This window comes from Nothobranchius furzeri, chromosome 7, assembly GCF_043380555.1.
Source record: "Nothobranchius furzeri strain GRZ-AD chromosome 7, NfurGRZ-RIMD1, whole genome shotgun sequence".
NCBI lineage: Eukaryota > Metazoa > Chordata > Actinopteri > Cyprinodontiformes > Nothobranchiidae > Nothobranchius > Nothobranchius furzeri.
In genome coordinates this window covers 52,298,128-52,322,524 of record NC_091747.1, presented here as the reverse complement: position 1 = coordinate 52,322,524, position 24,397 = coordinate 52,298,128, and the positions used below count along the sequence as shown (strand labels likewise).

Here is a 24,397-nt window from a genome sequence, read left to right as displayed (position 1 = left end):
AGTAGACTACTCTGTAATAGTTGGATGTATTTTTTCTTTTAAATCTCATCAAATACAGACTCAGGTCTCGGGAGGTTAAAAGGACTGTGATGAAACAAGAGGGTCAGGGTTCAGTGGAGTCCTCTCACATCCCAGATGCTGATGAAGATGTGTAACAATCAGTCACAACAAGGTCAATCACTTTGCACATTTTCTAAAAAAAAAAAAAAAAAAAAAAGCGCATGAATCAATCGGATGTCCCTCAGAAAGTCCAGGAATTCTCAGCATCACTCCGGATTTCCAGTCACAAATCCAGACGCCCCAGTCTCTGCCATGTTCCCGACACATATCAGCCCAGGCTGCATACAGGAAAAACATATGCTTGACAGGGGGATGGGGGGGTCTGTTCATAAACACGTGTCTGTATGAGTTTGTGTCGTTTCACGGCTCTACACGCAGACAGGAGTGAGCTCAGGAACAGACAGAGCTTCATTAGTGATTCCTGTAACGTCGATAAAGTTGAGATGGTTAACAGGAAGAGTGTGGGTGAGGAGGGGGTCCAAGGACGTGGGAAGTGTTGCTACAGATCATAATGATGCATCTGACAGAAGGATTTTTGTTTACAAATCATCATTTAGTTGAGATCTACGTTTAGAGCTGACCATGTTCTTTTATTCTCAGCGGTTCCGCTGTGTTTGCCTCTCTCCCACTGGTGAGCCAGTTTCTGGTTTTAATTTTTAACTTAACACTGTTTTGTGCTGCTTGATACTTTCTGACATACATAACTGCTGCTATAGTATTTCAAAGTTTCCCTCCAAGACCTAATAGGTCATTCACCCATTCATCCTACCTACTCATCATGTTTATGTAAACCAAGCATACATCTTATAACTTTGATAATATTCTCATCATTACCCAGAGGTCTGCAGCTCTGAGGCCACATGTGGCTCTTTGTTGTTTAAACCAATAATCACTTAAATCCAAGCATTAAATGCTTTTAATTTTACACTATGAAAGTAATTTCAAGCTGTTTTCATGGCTAGATATTTGCAGCATGACGTGAACCACTCTTGTTGAGGTGTTTGTGGGATTTTTCTAATGAGTCGTAAAAAAAAAAAGTGAGCGGTATAAATGATTAGCATATTCTTGTCATTTCAGTACAAAATTGGGATAGATTCTTAAAAATGCTTTGATCTGTATTTAATTTTATTTGATTTAATTTAATTTAATTTAATTTAATTTAATTTAATAATTCCTGATAAAATTAGGTGCAAAGCGCCCTCTGCTGGTCAGCTCTAAGAACACCGGTTTTCTACTAATTCTGGTTTTAGTGCATTAGATTGAACGCTAGGGGGCGGTGTTGTTCTTCTGTCTCCTGAGGGGAAACAGCTCCATGAATTCCCAAACCGATAAAACATAATATCTGATGCAGAAGGCACCAGATTGAAACGTTGTGTGTATTTTCTGTTAAATTTTATGAAAATATGCTTGAAAAGGTACTTTTAAAATGAGCTCTGAATGAGAAACTGATGAAGAAAAGTTATTTTCTGCACAAAACTACCCAAGACTTTGCCAAACAACACTAATTATTTAAATATAATTAATTTTTATTGTCTTATAGTCTCCATAATTAGCATTTGCAAGTTTTACTCATCATGGTTGACGTCTGAATTTAACTTGAAAACTTTGTTGCTGCTTCACTTTAAAATGATACACAGCTGTAAAACATGTCTTGTTCACATGGAGATATTTTTGTTTAATTCTGGGATCATGTCTTCTGATTGGTATTTATACTGACTAAAGTTGTGCTGTGTTCCATTACAACAAGTTCTGAGACTCTTCTCGTGTTAACCTTTAGAAAAAGCTGCTTGTGTCATTTGTGAGTTCTCCATCCTTATCCTTTCTAAGTCTGATGAAAGGTCGTGTGTTAACTAAACGTCTTCAGGCTCCAGTCTAAATCAGTGGCTTTTGGCTCTCAGAATAAAATCTTGCTGAAGGCAAGGTGGAAATTTGGCTTTTTCCCCCAAAATTTCATGGCAAACAAACAGAAATGAGGTATCAGAAGCAGCATTTTTAAATGCAAACGAACACTCACAGCAATAACCAATTTTGCTTTTTGTGACATTTAAATGGAATTAAGTTGCTTTAGTGCATTCTTTTTTTCTGAGAGATGTTATAAAAGGGCTATATTTTATTTTGGTTTGTGTTTTTGTTCATCTTTTAGCCAGAGATGACAACCTGCTGAAAGGAGGTGACTGTCAATAGACACCAGTCCTTTGTGTAAACATAAGAACACAAAAACAGTAGATTGTACATAAAACACACGTGGGCGGTGAGAAGAAGATGAGGCAGGAACCAAACAGCATCAGATCAAGAGGAGGTGATCGATCATCAGGTCCACTTAATTAATTACCGTCCTCGGAGAGAGGTATTCATCAGTCTCTTTAAGCAGAGGTGCTGTCATGAAAAGAGATACAAATATGAGCCATTCAACAAGTGTTTTTGAGTAAAAATTGTAAATAAAGGCTATCTTACCCATTATAGATGGCTTCCTATGAAATCAGTATCTTCCTATAGAGCTGATTAACTAATGTCTATTCTGAATGCAGCCTAAATTACAGCCTATTCAATCAGCTCCAACCATCAAAAGTATTTAACCTTTCCCACCACCATCGAGCTTGCTTAATTGCGTGTAAGACTAAATGTAGATGAGGAAGCATCACCAGCAGTAGCAGCATGCTGCCCTTTCAGTGCAGCCAAAGTTCAGGTGCTGCAGGAATTTCATGATATTTATGTCTAAGATAACCATGTGAAACATTGTGTGGCAGTGAGAAGGTTATAGAATTAAAATTGGGAGACTGGGGCTGTAGAAGTTATTTCTTTAAACTGAAGCATTTGGGATGCTATCTACTGTTTATTAAAATTAATAATTTTACACATACAAACATAAAGGTTTTGTCCTAAATTAAATTTTTGTATATTAAACACAATGCTTGCACACAACGCACAATGCGAGTGTGATTTATATTGTTTTATATAAATCGTTTTAATCAATTAATTAAATTTTTAGCAAAACATTTTCCTCATCAGTGACATACTGACGCAAATCTCAATTTGGTGTCTGTTTATTGCATCAGACGGGCCAACGTCCAATTCTGCACGGCTTCTGCTGGCAGAAAGGATCCCAGCTGTCCCACGTGACCAAATAGGCCACCATATGAACCGAGAAGCATGCTGGTACATGAAGTTCCATTTTGGTTTAGGCCTTATTTCTACAGTCATTTGGTTAGGCTAATCAAACAAACAAAAAACTTAAATTCTTCAAGGCAGCTTCTTGTGGCTTGTTGTAGCCCCAAGCGTCATTTTTAATTATTTAGTAAGGTTGTCAAAGGCAAACTTGCTTACAAAACTACAATTCCCAGCGTGTCTAGAAAAAGCAGCTACACGACGCCAGCTAAACGGTTGTAAATGTGATTTCCGTTAGCCTATGCGACTTTTATCATTGTGTAGCGAAAAGTCGCCAATAAAATTATTATATATATAATAACATACGTACGTTTTCTAAATTTACATGGGTATAGAATAATATAAGTGATTTAATTAGCACATTTTTCAGAGTAAATATATTTTAAAACTATTATTAACTATAACGTGAAAAATCAGTTTGAATCACGACATATAACATTTTTAAATGTGTTTAGCGTCTTGTGGGAACATTAGCAAATAAAATGTAACCGCACGTGGCGTTTTTGCATTTTTGTTTACGTTCTGAAGTAGAGTAGTGGAAATTTCCGACAGCCGCGAAGTGGTCTTTAACGTCCTCCGGCAGCAGGCTGCTCCCCGCACCTCCTAGCCTCATTCAGTGTGGCCGCAGCGCGGAGAACAACAGGCTACCTCCCTCTTCAGCCCGCCCGGTGTGAGTACCACAGCCTTCCACACACCTCATGACCATGACACCTTACCTCCGTTAGTCATTTTTGTCCACGTCGCTCAGTTATCGACTCATTTAATTTTAACGTAGAATTGCTGTTGAAATGTTTTTTAAGTCACGTCTGAGTCGCTTGTGAACCTCGAGCTCTTTTGTTCTCTGTTGTCTTTTTTTTAATCAAAGGGAATTAAGATGTTTGTGATTTTATTGACACTGATATCGATGCAGGTTGTCTGAGAGCGCGAGCTGCGTTTTTATACCACATTTTGTTTTATTTTGTTGTAATTTATGGATATAAAGCGACCGCTCGAATCTCTTTCTCTAGAATTGCTAACAAAACAGGATTGAGAAGGGTTTGATTTATTTTATTTTCATATAAACATGTTCACTTTAGATAAAGCTTTCATTAATGTTTATTTTCTGATACTTTTAGGGATGCTGCACATTTCTGGGACAAAGGAAACTTGAAAAGCTGCAAAGCCTAACAAAGAGCCATAAGATCAACATGTGACATCACCTTTTTCCGATTCATTGCCAAATGTTAATTTATGGGAAATAAAAGCAAAATACTCCTGATAATTTAGAATATTTAATTTTTTTTAATTGTAGAGACGAGACAAATGTTAAGAGATGCCAGGGGTCAAAAGCTTAGCTTTGTGAGATACTGTCTTAGATTGTCTTTGTTGGTTAGAGAAATGTGGAATAAACCACAGAAGAGCGAGGTTTTGTCTGCCTCCTCTCAGTCTCCCAGCCCTGCAGTTGCTCCACATCGTCCTCCTGTCCTCTGGATTCTGATGGACTTGTCAACACCGACAACATCAAGACCATGACTTCATCAGACAACTACGAAACTGGCAGCGATCTGTCAGAGTCTATGGAGATCCAGGAGCTTCAGGATCAGTACATGGACACAGATAACTCCTTCAAGTCCAAGAGCTTACCCATCCTGATTGGACCATGCCAGCAGGACGGTAAGACTGCCACCCAAACCTGTGTGGCTGTGGAGAGACTCGAAGGATTACAGGTGAAAACTCCAGACTCCAGCCAGGCAGAGTCCCCGTCCTCCTGGACAGACTTCTCCGTCTCCAGCATGGTGGGGCTTAGCAGATCTATACCAGTAGAAGGTCACAGGCCCTCTAGCTCTAGAGGAGAAAATCTAGGCTTTTCTTTCACCCGCTTTATCCACATCCCAGCGAGGAAGTATGTGCGAGTCATCCTGAGCGACTCACGCTGCTTCCTGTTCTGCATGTGCTACCTGACCTTCATCCAGTCCCTGATGGTGTCAGGCTACCTGAGCAGTGTCATCACCACCATTGAGAAGCGCTACAGTCTACGCAGCTCCGAGTCTGGCCTGCTGGTGAGCTGCTTCGACATCGGCAGTTTGCTAGTAGTGGTCTTCATCTCTTACTTTGGCGGAAGGGGTCAGAGGCCGCGTTGGCTCGCTGTGGGCGGTGTTATTATCACCATCGGGGCTGCATTGTTTTCCCTGCCGCACTTCATTTCGCCGCCCTACCAGATCCAAGAGATCAACTCCTCGACGGGCCACGAAGGCCTCTGTCAGAGCGAGAACAACAGCGGGCGTGAGCTGCTCGATGCTGCGTCATGTCCTCGTGACCAAGAGGGCAATGAGCATAACCTGTACGTGGCGCTGTTCATCTGTGCCCAGATACTGGTGGGCATGGGGTCGACGCCGATCTACACCCTGGGGCCCACATACCTGGATGACAACGTGAAGAAGGAGAATGCATCTCTCTATTTAGGTAAGTCAGCCAATGGATTAATCCATGCAACCAGATAATTAACCTGACCCTTCCTTTAATCCATTGTACCTCGTTAATGAGACAAATTTGAGCAATATTGATGTTTACTAGGGAGTGTGAGCATGCGTGTCTTGGGTGTAATCTCCAGACTTCTGCACCACATTGGGGTCGACACAACTAGCTTGTTGTTCTCGTTGTCTTCCTTATTAGATTTCTTACTTAGTAGACGTCACCGCGAAAGTGCTGCTGGGTGCTAGCGCTAGACAAACAAACCACATTTACCAATTGAAGGTAGGCAGAAAGAGCGCTTGGACATAGATAAAAACAACCCAAAAGACTAGAGGCCGACCGATATGGGGTTTTTTAAGGCTGGTGCCGATACCGATTTTTAAAGAGTTTTGCTGCAGATGGCCGATATCTAAAGCTGATTATTAAGGCCGAGATAAGTTTTAGCAGCACATTGATTGTGAAAGACAACTGAACACTCACTGTGTGCAATATAAATTAGTCAAGAAATCTCTTAGTATTTATTGAACTTCAAATATAAAACAAACTGAAAACATAAAAAAAAGGTGTGTTGGGTTCCTTGGGGTCCTTTCTTCCATCTAGTAGCGGTGGCAGTTGGCCACACAGGCGCCCGATTAATTCATTTTTTTTATCAGCTTTTACAAATAATTTCATCTGATAAAGAAAAAATTGAATCTATCGGCTGACTAATATATCGGTCGGCCTCTACAAAAGACATATTAAAACGTTAATGCTCAAATTGTTACTCATGACTCAAAGTGCTCAAATAACGTTTGCAAGTTCTTGTTTTTAACTAGGCTAATATTTGGACCACTACGTTTTAACGTACCACCCACCTTTAGTCTGAAGCCTTTTTCGTCCAAGTTTGGATGCTGTTTGGCCGAGACATTCAGCTGGATCTCTTGGTTTACACTGCTGCCTCAGAGCCTTGCTAGTATCGGCTCATTATTCTTGGACGTAGGATGAGATCTTTCCCTTCAGCAAAATGTTTGCGCACCCCTTGATCTCTCCTCCACACTGAAAATCCGCTCTTCCAAATAAAAACTGCCACCACTTTGCTTTGTCTGTCTTTAGCTCGGCCCCATTCCTTCTCCAGGTGTTTCATGTTGTCGCGGACCTTACCCGGCTTTGGAAAATTGATGAAAAATGTCCCTTCCAACATCCAATCAGGGTATCAGTTCGATCAGCACCTCCAACAGCGGTACAGCGGTCTTTCCTGTTTGAACGTCTTTAGAAGACGAAACTACAACTTTGAGATGAGCGGAGCGACTACGACCCATCTGCACCCATGCAAAATACATGCTTGCTTGTCTAGGGCTACATCCCACAATGCATTGCAGTGATCTATTCTTAGTTACCGTAGAACAGGGATGTCCTGTTTCAATATTGATATCGGAAGTAATTTGATGTCGGCCCAAAAACAGTGTATCAGATTATATCGGACGGCATGAAAAATCTCCAATATAAGCAGTCCGTTAATGTTCTCATTTTTGCAACCAATGGTTAAGAAAATATTGTCATTTTTTCATACTTACTGTTGGGGCTGGGCGATATGGCCTAACATCAATATCACAACATACTGAGGATTTCAGCTCGATAATGATAAATGGATGATAAGTACAGATATGCGGAGCAACAAAAGTTGTCCACTAGATGGGGCTGTCACGTGTATTACCTCGAGTCACATTTTTACGTGACTCCAGGTGGTACAGCTTCTTAAAGGGACATGAATGTTGCCAACCTACACACATCTTTTCATTTTTTAAGTATCAAATTTATTGTCATGGGAAAATTTATCCCCATAAGAGTCAGAAACTTAAATGTTCGATTTATTGCCCTGCCCTACTTACTGTTATTGGCTATTCACTCGATCAAGCCTTTCATACATTCCACACTATGAAATAGGTAAAAGTATGTTTGATTTGTGCTGATATCGTATCGGATTGATATCGGTATCGGTCAGTTCTGAAGACTGCAATATCGGTATCGTATCGGAAGTGAAAAAGTTGTATCGGGACATCCCTACCGTAGAATACGCTATTATTCAAACATTTCTTCCCGTATCTGCTGTAAATCATTTGCTGCAGTAGGCCACTCAGGCTGGCTGTATACATCTAATAGCTCATGAAAAAGATTTTTATTGCAGATTTAATCTCTGTCTGGGTTTAGTTGTTGGATTACTGGGACGTGGGGAACCCCACAGTCTGTACTGTATCTTGCACAGATGGCTGCTTTCCCACTAATGTTTTAGTGCTGATGCATCTTTTTTCCATTGCCTTTTAATCTGTTCTGTTCATTTGCGATATTCTTGGAAGGATGTAGGTAGTTCCAAATGTCAGGGAATATTACAAAATAGGATTAGAGCTAATGTTATTGGAATAATTCTCAGATTTAAAGTCTAGGATCTCTTAATATTTGGTATTTATGTAATTATCTCATTGTTCACTGACAGACTGTTTATAGTGTTTTGTTTGTATTTGAGGGACGTGTGAGCTTTGTTGGTCTGAGAACATTAAAACTGTGCCACAACATTAACCACAGAGTTGACGCGACCCTTCACGGGGCACACCCCGCCATCGAGGCCCATTATTGATCACGCTCCTGCATCACAGGAAGCTAATGCAGCAGAGCTATTGAACCGAGCACGAAAGCAAAACAAGGTCCTCAGACACGTTTATTTCTCTGCTCTCACCTCGATAAGGTGCTCCAGAGGAAGTGCGTCAACTCTTCTGACCCACTGAGTTGTCGTAGTCGAGATATCCGTGCTGGTTTCTACTTGCTCCGATGACCTTGATGGCCGTTTCAGAGAGGAGATCATCTCTTTCCTTCCTGTGAAGCGGTGTTTGGGATAGCAGGAACATGTTCTCACATAACAGAGGGAGCAGATACGTCAGGGGAAAAATGTCCTTGATTACTGTTGCAGATACGTAGATTACCATGGTAACTAGATGTCACTTGTGTTAGTAGAATGGACCATTATGTAGTTTTATTTATAAGATCTTTTCACTCAGAAAGCTTCAAACTAGGGATTTTTGATATCTGCTTTTTTACATTGACTCTTAGGCCCTGTCCACACGTAGCCGGGGATCTGCCAAAACGTAGATATTTTTCTACGTTTTGGCCTGTCATCCACACAAAAACAGAGTTTTTTCACACAAAAACGGATCTTTTTAAAAACTCCGGCCAAAGTGAAGATCTGCGTTTTCTCCGTTTTGGGTGTCTGCGTGTGGACAGACAAAACCGGAGTTTTAAGGTCCGCAACGTCACTTTCCACGACAAAAAAATGCTGACATCATGTGTGCGACCTGTGTTTACACTAGCCGACAGCATGGATGCCCTCAGAGCTGCGCTCGCTTTATCAGTTGTCCAAGCGCTTTTTGCTTGTTTGTTTTTGCAAGCGGAACTACTGCTCCTTGAGGAAGACCACAGACGAAGGACGAGGTTAAGAACGGGGGAAGTACTGCCGCCTACAGGTCTGGCATGTCCTTAACAACGTATTTATCCGGGTACGTGTGGACAGAGTTTATTTTTAAAACGATGTGGTGTGGATTCAAGCTTTTGGAGGGGCGGATATTCATTTTTGAAAAAACCCGGCTACGTGTGGACTAGGCCTTAATTTCCGATACTGATATAAACCGATATGAGGGGTCCTCCCCTGATAAAAGTGTTTTAGCTAACAACATTCCTGCCTTCTACCATGCATTCCTACACTGTAAACATTGTCGGAGCAAAATTGGACAACTACTTTAAAGGAGTAGAACACTGAAAACATTTTTATTGATTGTATCAGATTATAATCTGTCATTCTGAGTTTTTCATGCAGGCTGAACGTAGAATAGTCTCCTACACCCATCGGCCGATAATATCCGACACTTCAATCCTGCTTGTTTTTTCCTCCTAATTCATTAACTGAGCATTTAGGCTTTGAGTTTTTCTCAGTATTCATTTAAACTTCCTCTTAAATCTGAGGAGCCGCTTGTTTTTGTAGGACAATGCAGTTTACGTTCGAGTGGTACCACCGTTGTCCTTGAAGAAACACATGCAAGAGGGAGTGCAAGCAATTCAGAAACCAGGATGTTTTTGGGGTATGCGTGCACACTCAGTTCCGTTTCCCAGCATCAGACTCCGAATCATGGAAAAACAGCGTCTGTACATCTACTTTACTTTAAAAAAGTGACATCTTTGCATAGACTTGTTTTTTCTTTTATTAGAATAATACATTTTTGTTGTTGACTGCTTGATTTATTCCAGCCTTTAGGTAACGTCTGTGACCTGTGGTTCTAGAGGAAGGTTTGATGGCCTTTTGTGATTTACGATGAAGCCTACCGGCGTTCCGTTTGGCCTCCTGAGATCTTCATACCTTCTTTCAAATGCGGCACAATGTTTTATTTTTGCTCTTTTATCCATTTGTAACCTTTCTCCATGCATCCTTTTCATCGCAGAAGTGCAAGAAACTCTCGTTTACATGCGTGATAATGTGAATGGGTCCCTTTTTGGTGGACTGACCTTCTTCCTGCTGTGCTGAAGACAAACTACAATACTAGTGTTTTCTCTGCATTATTAATGGCTACTAAGCACTCATGAGAAAACGGGTCTCTAATGCCGCCCGTGTCTAACGCTGCAGGATTGTCGAAGCAGTGGACGGAAAATAAAAGAAGTGGTTTCTGGTTTATGAAAGACGAGCTTTAACATTCAGGCTGAACAGCAGTGTTGTCTAAACTCGTGGATGCAAAAGTGTGTTTTTTTTACTTGGATGGATTTAGAAAGAACATTTGCACTCAGTCTCTCCTGTGAAGTGTGTGTAATGTGCGTTCCTTTCCCTGCAGATTTTTGGGGAGAAAAGATGTTTCTCTTTCTGATTCAGTCTGTGCAGTCATGACGAAGTCTCGCTCGTTTAAAAGTGCATGTTCTGTTTAGCGGCAGCTAAAGCAAATGCAGATTACACACACACACACACACACACACACACATCCCTGAAGAACCTGCCCACGCTTTTTTGAAATAAATTGCGTAATATCTTTATCTGCTCATGTCCAAGTCATCCAAAGTTGACGCCAAAGCCGTTTCAAACGTACACCGTTACTGAGCAGACGCCATCTTTATAGTGTTTTTCCATCGCAGCTCTAGTGTTCAGTCCGTCCAACAAATGTAGAACGTGATTGGCAAGTCGTAAAACTGATCAGACCAATGTTGGACCTACTGAAGCTAGACCGACCTGCAAAGCAAAATCTTTTGCGACTGCATTGGTTTGTCCAGATTTCTAAGCTGAGCTGCACATGCATGCAGAATGTAAAAAAATAAATAATCCAACCCCTATTTCCTGGATTAACCATCCAAAAAAAAAAAAAATACAAGGAAACGATCGGGTCAGCAAAATCCACACAGCTCTACGTCGCACTTACAGTCCGACCGCGGAAGGCTGTATTGCTTTAGCGGCCAGGAGAGAGCAAAACACGTCTCAGCTAGTAGAAGCTAACCGTTAGCATTAGCAACTCCACAACAGGGCAGAACACAAACAGGCTTGTGGTTTTTGTGGGGATAAAACATACATGTTTCATTTTTTTTACCCTCGAAAGACGAGCAAGCAGCGGCAGCAGAAGAGTCTTGTTGCTGTTAGCCAATCAGGAGTGAGATATTTGAATATCATGAATATTAATAAGCTAGACTCCTAATCCTGCCTTTTTGTGCCTCCCAATCCTCCATCTACTTCTACTTTCTAAAACGGAAGCTTCACAAACTTTCATTCATACTAAAGACGACTCCAAATTATTGAAATAATGAGCGTGTGCCCTCTTTAAGATACTTTAATCAACCATTTTTGTCTGTCACTCATCTACCGATAGGTGTATATTGTTATTGAATTACCGTCTAGACCTAGTGAGGGTTATTCAGCACTAGGTGACTTTTTTAGCAGCACACTGCAGGACTTCCAGCTCTGACTACTACTGTGCCTCCTCGGTGAACCGCTGACCTCTGCGAGGCTGGTCCCGTGTTTCTGCAGAAAGAGGAGAGGTGATTAAACTGAAAAGAGAAAGCAGAGGTTGATGTGGGAGTGTTTGGTTCTGGTAGCAGGGCTCTGTGCCATCATGTTTAGTCAGTGATGCTGAGGTAAAACTAATCTCTGGTGGCTATTTGTTGAAGCTGAAGCTCTGTTGGTTTGACAGTAAGTGAAGGTTCCTGGGGAAATGCCAGAAGAGCGTTTCATGATGGCAGGAATGTTTTTGTTTTCAGCTGAGCAGGAAAGAAACGGATGTGTTGTTGTGCCTCCTGAGTCCGTGTTTTAACAAACTCTGGCTCAGATTACAATTTAGCACCTTCTAATACCTACGGAGGCTATTATTGTAAAGAGCTCACTGTTGTTTTGAGACAGGAGGCGATTTGGATGTTTAAGCAGCCAAATTTTGTGTGGAAGAACAGAATTAGATAGCTTAGCATTTTCCGCTACTAAAGTTTTTAATGACTTAGGTTTCCGAACATCTCCCACATGTGTTTGTTGCCTTTTTCGATTTTAAGGTGGGACGTTATGTCGAACTTCATTCTGAACGAGTTTGAAGATGCTGAAATGATCGGTCAACAAATAATTTCTCTTAAGAATTCTGTAATTTTTAGTTACTGATACAAAAACAACAACAACAAACTCACATTCAAGTTACCAGCATCTGTTGCCATTTCCAAAAGGTGTCTTAAGTCTTGTTGAATCAAAAGATAAAAACAAAACTCCCAAAATGGTCAACGCACTTTTATCCCATCACGTATGAATGATGAAGCCTGCGTCATTGGCTGTGTGGATGATGAAAGCTCTGACTTAAGTTCTGTCATTAAAACGCCTTAAATGTATTAACTGTACTAAACAAATAAACTGTTATGATTTGAAAGACCCATGCAGTCAACTTTTCTGTTCACACCTGCCTATAGTAAAAATGGTGCAGCCACAGAACAGCAAAAGAGTGTTCAGAAAGCACAAAATGCAACTTAAATATAAAATTATTGTCAGACGATCAACGCAAAATTCTCAGAATGTCAAAGGATTGTATTCTAAGTAATATTGTGTATTTTGTTATATACCCTGGAATATATTATAAACCCAACCCTGATTTTAGATCAAGCTGCCATTTACTGTGAATCTTTTTAAACGTGCATAATAGTTACTATCCTTAGGCTGACATTCTCTGATTGGTTGGAATATCTCATTTGGCTTTACAATTACAGCAAATTTTAAATTTTATTGAAATGAAAAAATAAGCATTTCTTCTAAATTAGCAATTAGCTTAGCATAAACAATGTAAGTGAATGGTAACAGTTAGCATTTCATGTGAAAAAGTCATGAAAATGACTGAATAATGATCCTCATTTTTCTTGGTGACCTCATTAAAGGTGAATTATGTAGAAATGAAGTAAAATTGACATCCTGTGGTAAAATGTGGTTACTGCAACCACTTTAAACTACTCTGGAACTTTCTGCCGGCCGTCGTTAAATACAGTTGTCGGTGCAGCAGTATTAGCTCGCAGGAGACACGGCAGCCACGCTCACGGATGGTAAACGGTTACGTCCCTCCTTCCTTTGTTTTGAAAGGTGAAAAGCCGACAACCCCCCGCAGCCAGCTGGATATGAAACATGTTTCAGTATGACCTTCCTTCCAAAATGACTCAAACATTAGATTTTTGGGGGATTTTCTCACTGTGAAATTCTCGCTATATTCTTACACGTTACATACATACTAGGTGAAAAATTGAATACAGGAGCCGATTTAGCCATGGGACTACATTACGACAAAGCACGGCTGTGAGCCGCCGCTGCACGACGACTCCAAAAGACCTACTTCTGTAAACACAAATGCATGACCTACACTGAGTTTTCACCGCCGTAGTTTGGGTACATTCCTGATGCAAGAAAATGATCACAAATGAGCCAATTCATAGGATTTAATCAAGTAGCTTTAATAATTTTTGACACCTATTAAAACAACCAACTGACTGGTTTTATCTCTCATTTTGACCTGCTTCAGTGTTTTTGTTTAACCAGAAACTAGATTTCATCTTCATAGGTGACATATTCTTCTGCTGTTGTAGCAGAATGTTCTGGGATGAGTATCAGGACAGATATGATGTGCATTTGTTCATCTAGTCAGATAAACTTAAGAGAAGCAGCTTCTGTTTAGTCTGCCTCTGTGCTGATGCAGCCTTAAGGGTGATAGTAGGAGTGTTGTTTTGCCATAAGAGATAGAAAGCCGTCAAGCTGGTATTCTCCTTGACCTTGACACCTCTGAGTGCTTGGGAACCAGGCAGGATTGCTGCCGGGAGATGTGTTAGTGTATTTACATCAAGGGGAAAAATATGCGATTCTTAGAGGAAGTTCTTGCAGAAATAAAAAAAAGCTCTAAATTCATCAGGAAATGTTATTTAACACGTTGAGTGCCATTTTATTAGTTTTCCTTCAGTAGTTTTTGGTCTAACCCTGTGGGATTGGTGCTACACACACACACACACACACACACACACACACACACACACACACACACACACACACACACACACACACACACACACGCATGCATAGGGCCACGCTCACTGATGTAGAAATTATGCTCTTTGACTTATTTTTAAAAATAAAGTAGCTTTTCCTTTCTCTTTCACCTCTGTCTCCGTGTCTGGTCGGAATTACAAAGCATTCAACAACAATAACAATAAAGTTTTAAGTATCAGGCGTGACATTAAAAGCAGACGCTTTGATGCTCCACCTGAGAGTAAATCTGTAAGGCTTGTCACCAGCATTCAGACATTAATTCTGCTTGCTTCACAGCTGGACAGGACACAGTGTTGAAAAATAAAGTAGCTTAAAAGGCTAAAATACAAGCATGAGTTTTATCGTGGATGCTCACCTGTCTCCCTTAGCAACTCTGTCAGGCTTATGCTATTAGATGTAGCATGTAGCATGTAGCTGCCCACAATAATAAGCTAGAAGGCTACAGTTCATTTAGGCAGTTTGTTGTTAAGGAGTGGTGCATAAATGTAGCATTCCCTTGGTTTTATATTTGTGCTGCTCTTACGGTACTTTTTAGCGCTTTTGTTCTAGTAGTTGGGGGCCTGGACATGCACGTGAATAGGGAGAGAACAGCTGTTGAAAGCTGCGTGCTTTGTGGAGAAGGGGTGTACATGTGACTGCGTGCACCTGCTTTGGAGTTTGGTGAGGTTTTATGCTGTTAGTGACTGTAACTGTTTAATGTTTCAGAGAATGCATTTGGTTTTCCTGCAGGCACCGTGTGCTTCTTGAACATCTGCATATGTGCAGATATGTCTGAGACAACAAACAGGGCTTCAGCTGTTTTTTTGAAGGGAGCTCTGTATAGGAGGCACCTTTGCTGCAGAGCAGAGCACTAGTGGCATTTTCACATCTGGCCCAGCCTGGTCCAGTGTTGTTTGGGTCGGCCCACCCCCGTGCGACCAGGTTTTGGGCCACACCAGGATGTCTGTGGTCCACACAGCCTTCTCAGTAACACAGATGTCTCCAACCATGTGGGCAGGAGAAAGGACCTGCGGAGAAGTCTGTGGTGTTCTCTCTTAGGTTGGTAGCCTGAAATGAGCAGTGTTGATTTTGGATACTCTGACGTGAAGCACACAGCTTCCTACTGTCCCACTGAGCAGCGGTGCCACGGGCAGGTCCAAGCTGCAGTCGCAGAAGAGGGTAATGAGCCGCGCATGCAGGAAGTCGCTGCTGGTTGATCCACCAATCAGAGGCTCCCTCTAGTAGGTAGGCGTGAAATTCATCCAGTCAGTCTGTATTCTCCTACTGTCAGTACATAAGTACGGAAGAGGATTAGGGCCACTGAAAATAATTCAATTCAATTCAATTTTATTTATATAGCGCCAAATCACGACAAGAGTCGTCTCAAGGCACTTCACATAATAAACACTCCAATTCAGGTCAGTTCATTAAGCCAATCAGAAATAATGTTTCCTATATAAGGAACCCAGCAAATTGCTGTAAAGTCACTGACTAGTGTCAGTGACTTTACAGCAATTCTCATACTAAGCAAGCATAAAGTGACAGTGGAGAGGAAAACTCCCTTTTAACAGGAAGAAACCTCCAGAGAATCCTGGCTCAGGGAGTTGACGTCACTTCTCCCGGCATGCAACAGTTCAAATCGAAACGGCGCCATTTGGCAGGCAGAAGCCGGCAGCTGGACTATTTGTTATTGTCAGAAAACTCAATCAAACGGGAAATATGGTAGATTCCTGTTGTGCCCCAGGATGCAGAACAGACGCGGACGACATAAGGAATGAGCCATCTACAGGATTCCCCAAGATCCGGAGCGCCGCAAACGTTGGATCATTGTAATAAAACGCGCTAGTGACCGGGCTAAAATGAAGCTGTGGGATCCCGAGAGTAAAGGTTTTCGCTTATGCAGCGACCACTTCATAGCAGGTACTTAAACCAACGTTTCCTCAACTGTGTATGGTATTTATTTTAAATGCTTTTATTACGATTCTTAGTGGGCTTCCTAAACTTATTTTGGCGTGGCTTTTTCTGTCTTATAACTCATAGCAACAAGTAAACATCACGTAAAACGTTGCCTCGTGAGTTCTGCGTGCTGCCGTTTACGTGTTTTATGATCACAGCAATGAACCGGCTAAGCTGTATTTAATTTTTAAGCAATGGTTGATCAATTGTCAGATCACACATAAAAAGCACTTTGGATTGCTATTATCTGTCTCACTGAGACTACTTGCGTGTAAATCTGTTATTTGTCCGTCCATCCATCCATTTTCATCCGCGTATCCGGAATCGGGTTGCGGGGGCAGTAGCGTGACTTCCCTCTCCCCAGCCGCCGGAGCCAGCTCCTCCGGGTAAATCCCAAGGGGTTCCCCGGTCAGGTCCGGTGTTGTGCCGGTAAGAAGTCCACTCCGACAGCTTCTGGCGTCGGAGCGGGCAGTAGAGTCGAGAGTCCCAGACCTTCTCCCCAGCTCCTCCGGCCGGGGGAATCCCAAGGGGTTCCCCTGGCCAGGTCCGGTGTTGTGCCGGTAAGAAGTCCCCTCCGACAGCTTCTGGCGTTTTTAAAAAGTATCCCAGGGGCACGGTAAGGGTCGGAGATGTTTAGTCTATTTAATTTCTGACTATATAAAACAATTTCTTCGGTTTTAAAGTGTGAAGTAAACTCCGACGAAGTAAAATCCAAGCGGATCCCGTTCATGTTCATGGTTACATCCGTGTTTGTTTACCTTTTTTTCCTGCCAAAATGGCGTCCACTAACTAAGAGTCACGTGGGGTCTGGAGCTCTATAGGCAGCTATCCTCCACGACTCACTGGGGATCGAGAAGACAGAGCAGGCACACACACACACACACACACACACACACACACACACACACACACACACACACACACACACACACACACACGCAATTCAAGAAAAATAATTCAGACTTTAATCTCTTTAATGTAACACACACACACAAAACAAATCTGAGTTATTTTCGTTTTTTCTTTCAGTGGCCTCGAACCTCTGCCGTACATTTGTACCACTCGTATAATAGAAGCCTAAACTTTATTCACTCTGGAGGAAACATTGCTCTCTCACTTCCCCTGTGTACTTATACCAGTAATTTACAAAGCATTTTGGATCCTTGGCTAATTATCCTTGCTGCTAATGATGGCTGTTCAGGACTTGGTAAAAAAAACTGTTTAGTTTTTGGAATGAAGGTAGTCCTTGTTTCATTTTCTTCTTGAGCTGTTGTGAGGCGATTGCTCCGAGGATGGTAAATCTCTTTCTGAAGATGAGGGAGTTCAGCTTTGGCGCTGTGGACCTGATTGCTGTGCCATGTTTTTCATTGAGTGAGGCTGAAAAGCTGCAGCAGGTGCAAACTTGTGGCGAACTACAATCCAAGCCCCATTCTGTTCTCAAATGTATTCACACACAGCCCACATAGTGTAATGTGGCTCTGCTTGGGTCCAGATGCCTCATTCATGACCACTCATCAACTGGAATATTATCCGTTGCCTTGTTAAACGCTGGAACATAACGTATTCATAGACAAACCCACGGATGAGAATCAGGGTTAGCCGTCTCCGCAAAACAGAATAAAAGAAAAGCTCAGTTCTCACTTGGTAAACTCTTAACCACCAGTTGCGGCATTAACTGCATAAATATGACAGCTAGTCCAAACCTGCACCAGCCTTCTTTAGCGCATTTTTCAAACAGGAAGTGAAGGTGGAGTAAAGGCTGGAGCACACCGGCGATAGATGCGCTGCGTAATTTCAGATGAAGCCATTAGGGCAGCAGTAGCTCAGGTGGTAGAGCGGGTTGCCTCATGATCGGAGGGTCATGGGCTCGTTTCCAGCTCCCGCCAGGGGTATCCTGCTGTTGTGTCCTTGGGCAAGACACTTCACCCAACTTGCCTGTGTTAGTGGTGGTCAGAGGGGCCGACGGCGCCAAATGGCAGCCTCGCCTCTGTCAGACCTCCCCAGGGCGGCTGTGGCTACAAGTAGCTTACCATCACTAGCAGTGTGTGAATGTGAGAGTGTGTGAAAGCGTCTTTGGGTGTCTAGAAAAGCGCTATATAAGTTCAATGCATTATTATTATTTTTATTATACTTACTGAGCGGCTACAGCGCCGCGCCGAGGCGCCAGTTCAAGTTTAAGTGGCTGTTTACAACATTGCGGAGTACTTCACAACAGACGTTACGACGCGGAACGACTTTACTGCAAAAACAACCACAGTATTGATAACTTCCAAGTACTATTGATCTTAAAATATTCGAATAAGTAGAGTACTTACTCATTTTGAAGCAATTAGTCTCACAAAACACAACAGCAAGTCTGATCACGCAAATACAAAAGAGTCACATTCCGCTTCCTGTTCTCAAGTATTGCGCGATGTTGTGACTATCGGGCCACTTTCCAGGAAGCGCTCAGCAGCGCTTCCTGTGTGACTGCTCCGGTGGCGCGTCTGTCTTCAGTGTGCCCCAGGCTTACGACTGGCTCTTTAACAGCTCAAACAAAGTGCTAGGGGGTGTAAGAATATATTGATGAACTAAAATATTGTGATATATTTTGTTATAAGAAATGTATTGAATAAAAATTAAATGTAAACATTCACTGTATTATTTTGTGTGGTTCCATTGAAAATATGACAGGTTTTACCGCCTTCACTCGGATGAAACGACGAGATCTGGCGATAACGCTGACGGGGTCCTGGAAGCGTCTGGCCTGAGTTTGCCCACTAAATTGGCCTTTATTCGGACATTGGTCGGTTAACAGCAACGCCACTATCCCACTGCCGTCATTTTCTCTGCAACGTTAATGTTTCATCTCCACGTATAACTCAAGCCTGAAAACATTTTTTTCAGGCATTTAAATAATGATTCATCAGTTAATCTGAGTAAAAAATGGTGCTTTTGGGCGGTTGGCACAAAGGTAATGGCTGCAAAGAAAAATGCAAACTTTCTGCGTTCCTGAAGTTTGCGAGTGAGTTTTCTGTATCAAACCTGCTCATTTAAAATTGAATCCATAACAAACTACCGAACTACTGCTACATGATTTAAATAAAACTTCCAGAGCAGCTGTTCAGCTCACAGACTCCTCCGTCTGACAGCGCTGCATTTCAAAGCCCAGCCGCACGTGTCTGAAGTCTGTCCCGATGTGCACCACCGGCTCGGTTCTTCCTCTATCACCACACTCCCAGTTGATTTGGAGAGTTTGCCAGTTTTTTTTTTGCATCTTTCAGCTCCTTAAACTGATTCTCACAGATCAGCAACAGCAGATTCACCATCTTATTTTGCTGCCAGTGCAGGACTACAGGCCTAAAGAATCAGTGAAAAGTTCTTTTGCTTCCAGAGCGTTGACCCCCCAGCCTTGCACCAAGGAGGAGCTGTGGGTGGAACTCGTCCCTCAGGAGACCCCTTGCTTGCTCCGACTTGTCTTTGCCAACCAGCAGAAAATCTGGCTCAAACAATTAATATTTGCTTTGAACGTTTGATGTTGCTGCTTTTCTTACATCTCAGCACAATAAAGGAGGAATGTGTTCACGGCTGGTGGAGCTGGAGTTGCCTGAATGCGGCACCTCAGGCTTTCTCCTGCCGCTGGGGAGAAGCTAAAAATAGAGAAAACCCCTTTTCCTCATTCTTTTTCCTAAATATTTGATTTGGCAAAGAGAGTGTGGGGAACCCCTGCATGGAAAGCAGCGCTGCCTGCATGAAACATTAATGACTGCACTGTTTGGGTTTTACATGCTCTGTGACAAAGATTTGGGGCAGAACTGTTCTAGTCACCCCTGAGATGCATTCACGCATGAATTAAGAAGGGTTTTACCTGCTCTTTTGCTGCATAAGACCATGAGGTGGGTGATTAGGGGCTGTAGTTGGAAGGTCAGAAGTAAACGTGCAGTTGTCAGATGCTGATCCAGGACCTAATACCTCTTGTGATTTTGTCATGTATTTGTTTAAGAGGCTTCTCAGTAATGCCTGGAGGTAATGTGGTACGAAAGCCCTTTGGGTGGCCAGAATGCTAATCTAGAGTCAGAGGCGCTTTGATGTTCCTTCTCATGCATTTCTTAGACTTTGCTCTCTTGTTTTAACGGGACAGAGGTTAGGGTTGGGTGCGGAACGTTTCGCTACCGTGCGTCTCCAGCGAAGGGGGGAATTTCGTTCCCGTGGCGCAGTGTCAGTGTTTTTAAATGGTTTATTTATTCCCATTAATCTCCTCTGCTTCTCGTCTGAATCTCCTTTTTCTTTTTTCCTGTTTGTGCTGCCTCACAGCCCGCCTCTTACCTTCCATCCAGCTCACGTGGGGGGGTCAGGGCTTTAGGTGTCATGGAGGACAACACGCTGCTGACAGATTTCATTTGCAATGTTGCATTTTTGCTGTGTACTCCATTGTCATCCAATGCATATCAATGTGTTCTGTGCCACTACCTTTTTCTTGTGTGTGTGTGTGTGTGTGTGCGTGCGTGCGTGAGTGCGTGCATGTGTGTGGGGCCCTTTAGATGCCCTCTGAGGAAAAGTGTGAGGTTAGGACTTGTAAGAAGACGCTGCCATGTCAGCATGTTGCCACGACAAACCATCATTCCTCCCTGTTTCGTTGTCTTTCATATTCCTCCTGTCTCGTGTGGCGTGGGTGGTCATGTGACTGTTGCGATCCATCCCGCTCTCTGTAGAACAGCAGCCACCGCATGGAGCATCTATCATATAGCTTTCACCTGCAGCTGCGCTCTGCAAAGATCTTTAGGCACGTCACTGAACTCCACAGAGCAGCAAATCCGAGCCCTGAAGTTTGTGCTGTCGAATCTCATAAATTGAATGTTGTGGAATGAAGAACAGCTCATTCAGTCCTTTTTTCCTCCCCTCTTTCATAAAGCTGGCGGGAAAATAGATTATCGTGCGAGGGCTGAGTGAAAGTGCAGCACAACATAAATCATAGTGCTGTGGATCTTGTGTAATGCCATGGAGACAAATCCGAGGTTTCTCTGCATTACCGTCTATTTTCCAAACTACGGCTTGTTTAAAGGCTGACTGAGCTCTGTACGCTAGCAAGCAGGTGGGGCGGCGCCTCATTCAATGAAACAAAAATCCTCCAACCCAACAAAGGGATTACAAACCTCTGCAGTGATGCTTGAAATGCAAATCAGACTAAACTGTTGGACTCAATAGGGTCATCCTCTAGTCCTGCTGAACAAGGCATGCTAATAAATCATTAATCTGTGTTAAATTACCTTCAGGGAACTACTTTAAAGGTGCAATTTGTAAGAATATTACTGCAGTCCATTTTTTAAACCAAAATGAAACCTTCTCACTACCGTTGCATGAGTTTCATGGCTGCTGTCGGTTACGGATCAGTACCAGAAGATTCTAGATAACAAGCAAAGACGAGTCACACACACTAAGTTAATAAGTAGATAAATAAATTGTCCTATCTGGTGCTAGCACTCTTGGGTGTTTTACAGTACAGAGCACTTACTACACTTAAAAGTGTGGTTGACTCATCATAATCCATGATTTCCCCCAGAAAATGAGCTAAGCCTGGTGGATTCGACTGAAGGGGGGTGGGGGTCGCGCGCTCCGTCCCGCAGCGCTCCTCTGTGAGAGCGGGGATGGGGGTTTTGCAAACGTTCCGCTGCTGTTTCTCAACAGTATCAGCTGATGGAGGGCTCTAGTTTCGTTGCGCCGTTCGTGTCAGCGGACACGGTAGGGTCGGGGAGGGGGGCGGGGCATGACGCTTAGCCAGGCGGGTGGCCAAGCAAAGCTTGGCGGGCAGCCAGACTTATAAAGCGCTGGGGAAACCCTGTAATCAGTCACTCTTGAGTTTTTCATGCAGGCTGACCGTGAAAATAGTCTCCTGACACTATTATCTCCTGCATTAGCTTCTGATAGGAAATAGACGGTGAAATGCTAGGATTTGAAAATCCTCACAGATCTATTTCACACTGGGAATTGACATTCATGGACTCACTGATCTTGACTCACAACGAGGAAGACTGTTGTTGGTTTAGCGTCCAGGAATCAGCAGAGGACATCTCGGCTAGCTTAAGCTAACAGTTAGCATTAGCAATTTCACCACACGGCAGAATTCCTTCGAACTTGTTATTTGTGGAGATATATTCCATGTTGTAAGTCTGTGGTTGAGTCACATTGCAGTTATCCAGTTCGGAGCGAGATGTCCAAATATCAGGAAATAAGACTCCAAAATCTGCCGTCTGAGGCTCAACTGTGATGTGAGACACATTTAGGTCAGCAAAAGGGTGGACCGAGATTACCCCCCCCCCCCCCCCCCCCCCCCCCGAGAATGACTTACAAGGCATTCATTCCTACTAGAGATCACTGCAAATGTACTGATTAAATGAGTGAACCACATCTTTAATATGGTAGTTTTTCTCCGGTATTACAGGAAGTGTGATTACTTGCTGTCTTGCTGTTAGCTTGCTGTTACAGTTCTGAACGACTCAGTAAAGGAAGTAAAACGCCACAATTGACTCATAATTCACTCCACACATACATTTCAGTGTAATATCCAGTTGTTGGGAATTGAAAAAGTAGCTTAAGATGGGTTTAGGGGCGACTATTTGCTTTGAATTCACCGTTAGCATTGTTGGCTCAAAATTAACCTCTAGCCTTCTTCACCCGACATTAGAGTCAAACAAAAGGACATCGTGGCTTCTTAGGGGCACAATAAATAACTTCTGGGTCGCTCCTGTTTTCTGGCCTCGGTTCTTTAAACAACTCTGGAGCTTTCTGCCTGCCGGTGTAGAAATCTGCAGTGTTAGCTAGCTACAGATTTGGCAACCTCACAACTTCACTGACTGTAAACAGTACCTACATCCCTCTTTAGTTTCTTTTGGAAAGGAGAAAAACTAACAACCCCAGCTCGTTCCTCCAACACGATGGAGACATTAGACTTTTTTTGTGATTATTTTTGTTCTCACATGTTGCACCTTCAACTCTTTGGTGTTTTAGTTGTGCGTTTCACAGCTGAACTGTGAGGCGAACTGATTTTATTAAGCCGCCTCAAATAGCATCCACATCCAAGGTGCTTTGATGAGGCCTGCAGAAGAAACCAGCTCGTTTAGTTCAGTCTTCTTTTTTTCTTCCTCTTGCCGTCATTCATTTCTACAAACACCGAGTGAGTCACGCTGCTCTTAGAGTGCTTATGTTGAGCTCCATGAGCAGCATGAGTGTGGAGGAGGCAAAGCAGAGACAACAGAGCACCACTGGTCCCTGAAGGTTGAATAGAAGAGGGGTGATGCTGAGCAAGCTTTATCACTCGGATACACGGCAAGGATCAGTCACCACAGTCTGCATCTCCTCTTCTTTGCCCTGTCTCCTCATGTTCACATTTTTTTTGCGTCTCCCCATCGAATCTGTCTCCTCTCTCACCCCACGGCCTTTTTGCATCTTTTTGTTTTTATCCATCACATTAAAGATGAAACATGAAATGCCATCTCGTTATGCGTCCCTCATTCTTACCCTGGACGCTTTTCCTGCTATATTTACGTGTTTACTCAGATACAATTTCACGGGAGTATTAAAAGTACTGGGAAATATCTGAGATTAAAGTTGCAGAGGGGTATTTGATGTTTTATTATGCTTTTTTTTAAATGCACAATTCCTCTCTAATCTGAATTTTACAGTTTCACCACTTGGAAATTCAGAATTATGGCCCAGAAATGAGATTTAGATGCTAAATTCAAAGTAATAATGGGATTAGGAGCCACTTTTTTGTCACCTCCAGCTGTGCTGAGAGCCGTAAAAGCATTCCTTATTGTTTTGTCCTCCAGGTGCTGCTGATTGAAGGTCTTTTGTGTAATCCAAGTCAGCCTGTGGGTGCCATGTGATCTTCATCGGCATGCACCTCCTGCAGTCTGGTGACGTCCGTCACCCACAACCATGCCCTGTTGAGTGTGTGTGTGTGTGAGAGAGAGGGAGCACTGCTGCTGTGCCAGCATATTCCTCAGTCCTGACCATTCTTCTGGCTGAATACGGTCCTCAAATCCCTCCAGCCGCCGGTTCCTGAACTATCCTCTTGTCAGTGCCAAGCAGGCAGGATAGAGCAGCATGTAAGGCACAGTCTGTGACCCCCTTTTGTCCTCCATTGGGGCAGAACACTGTTAAAATGATGGATGGAGCAGCAAGACGGAGTTACACAATCGCTGTTGGGGAATAAAATACGACCATCCCTGGAGGATGGACTTTGGAGGGCAACCAACGGAGCATATG

The 24,397-nt window shown here is 42.8% G+C and overlaps 1 protein-coding gene across 1 annotated transcript in view; it reads left to right on the top strand.

The window, feature by feature from the left end:
• Nucleotides 1–4,569: 4,569 nt before the first annotated feature.
• The window catches only part of slco5a1 (solute carrier organic anion transporter family member 5A1), a 39,257-nt gene continuing 19,429 nt past the window's right edge, over nucleotides 4,570–24,397 (top strand). Inside the window, exon 1 of the mRNA XM_054751156.2 lies at nucleotides 4,570–5,667. Coding sequence (XP_054607131.2) covers nucleotides 4,734–5,667 — 934 coding nt within the window. The 5' untranslated portion in view covers nucleotides 4,570–4,733. The remainder of the gene's footprint in view (nucleotides 5,668–24,397) is intronic.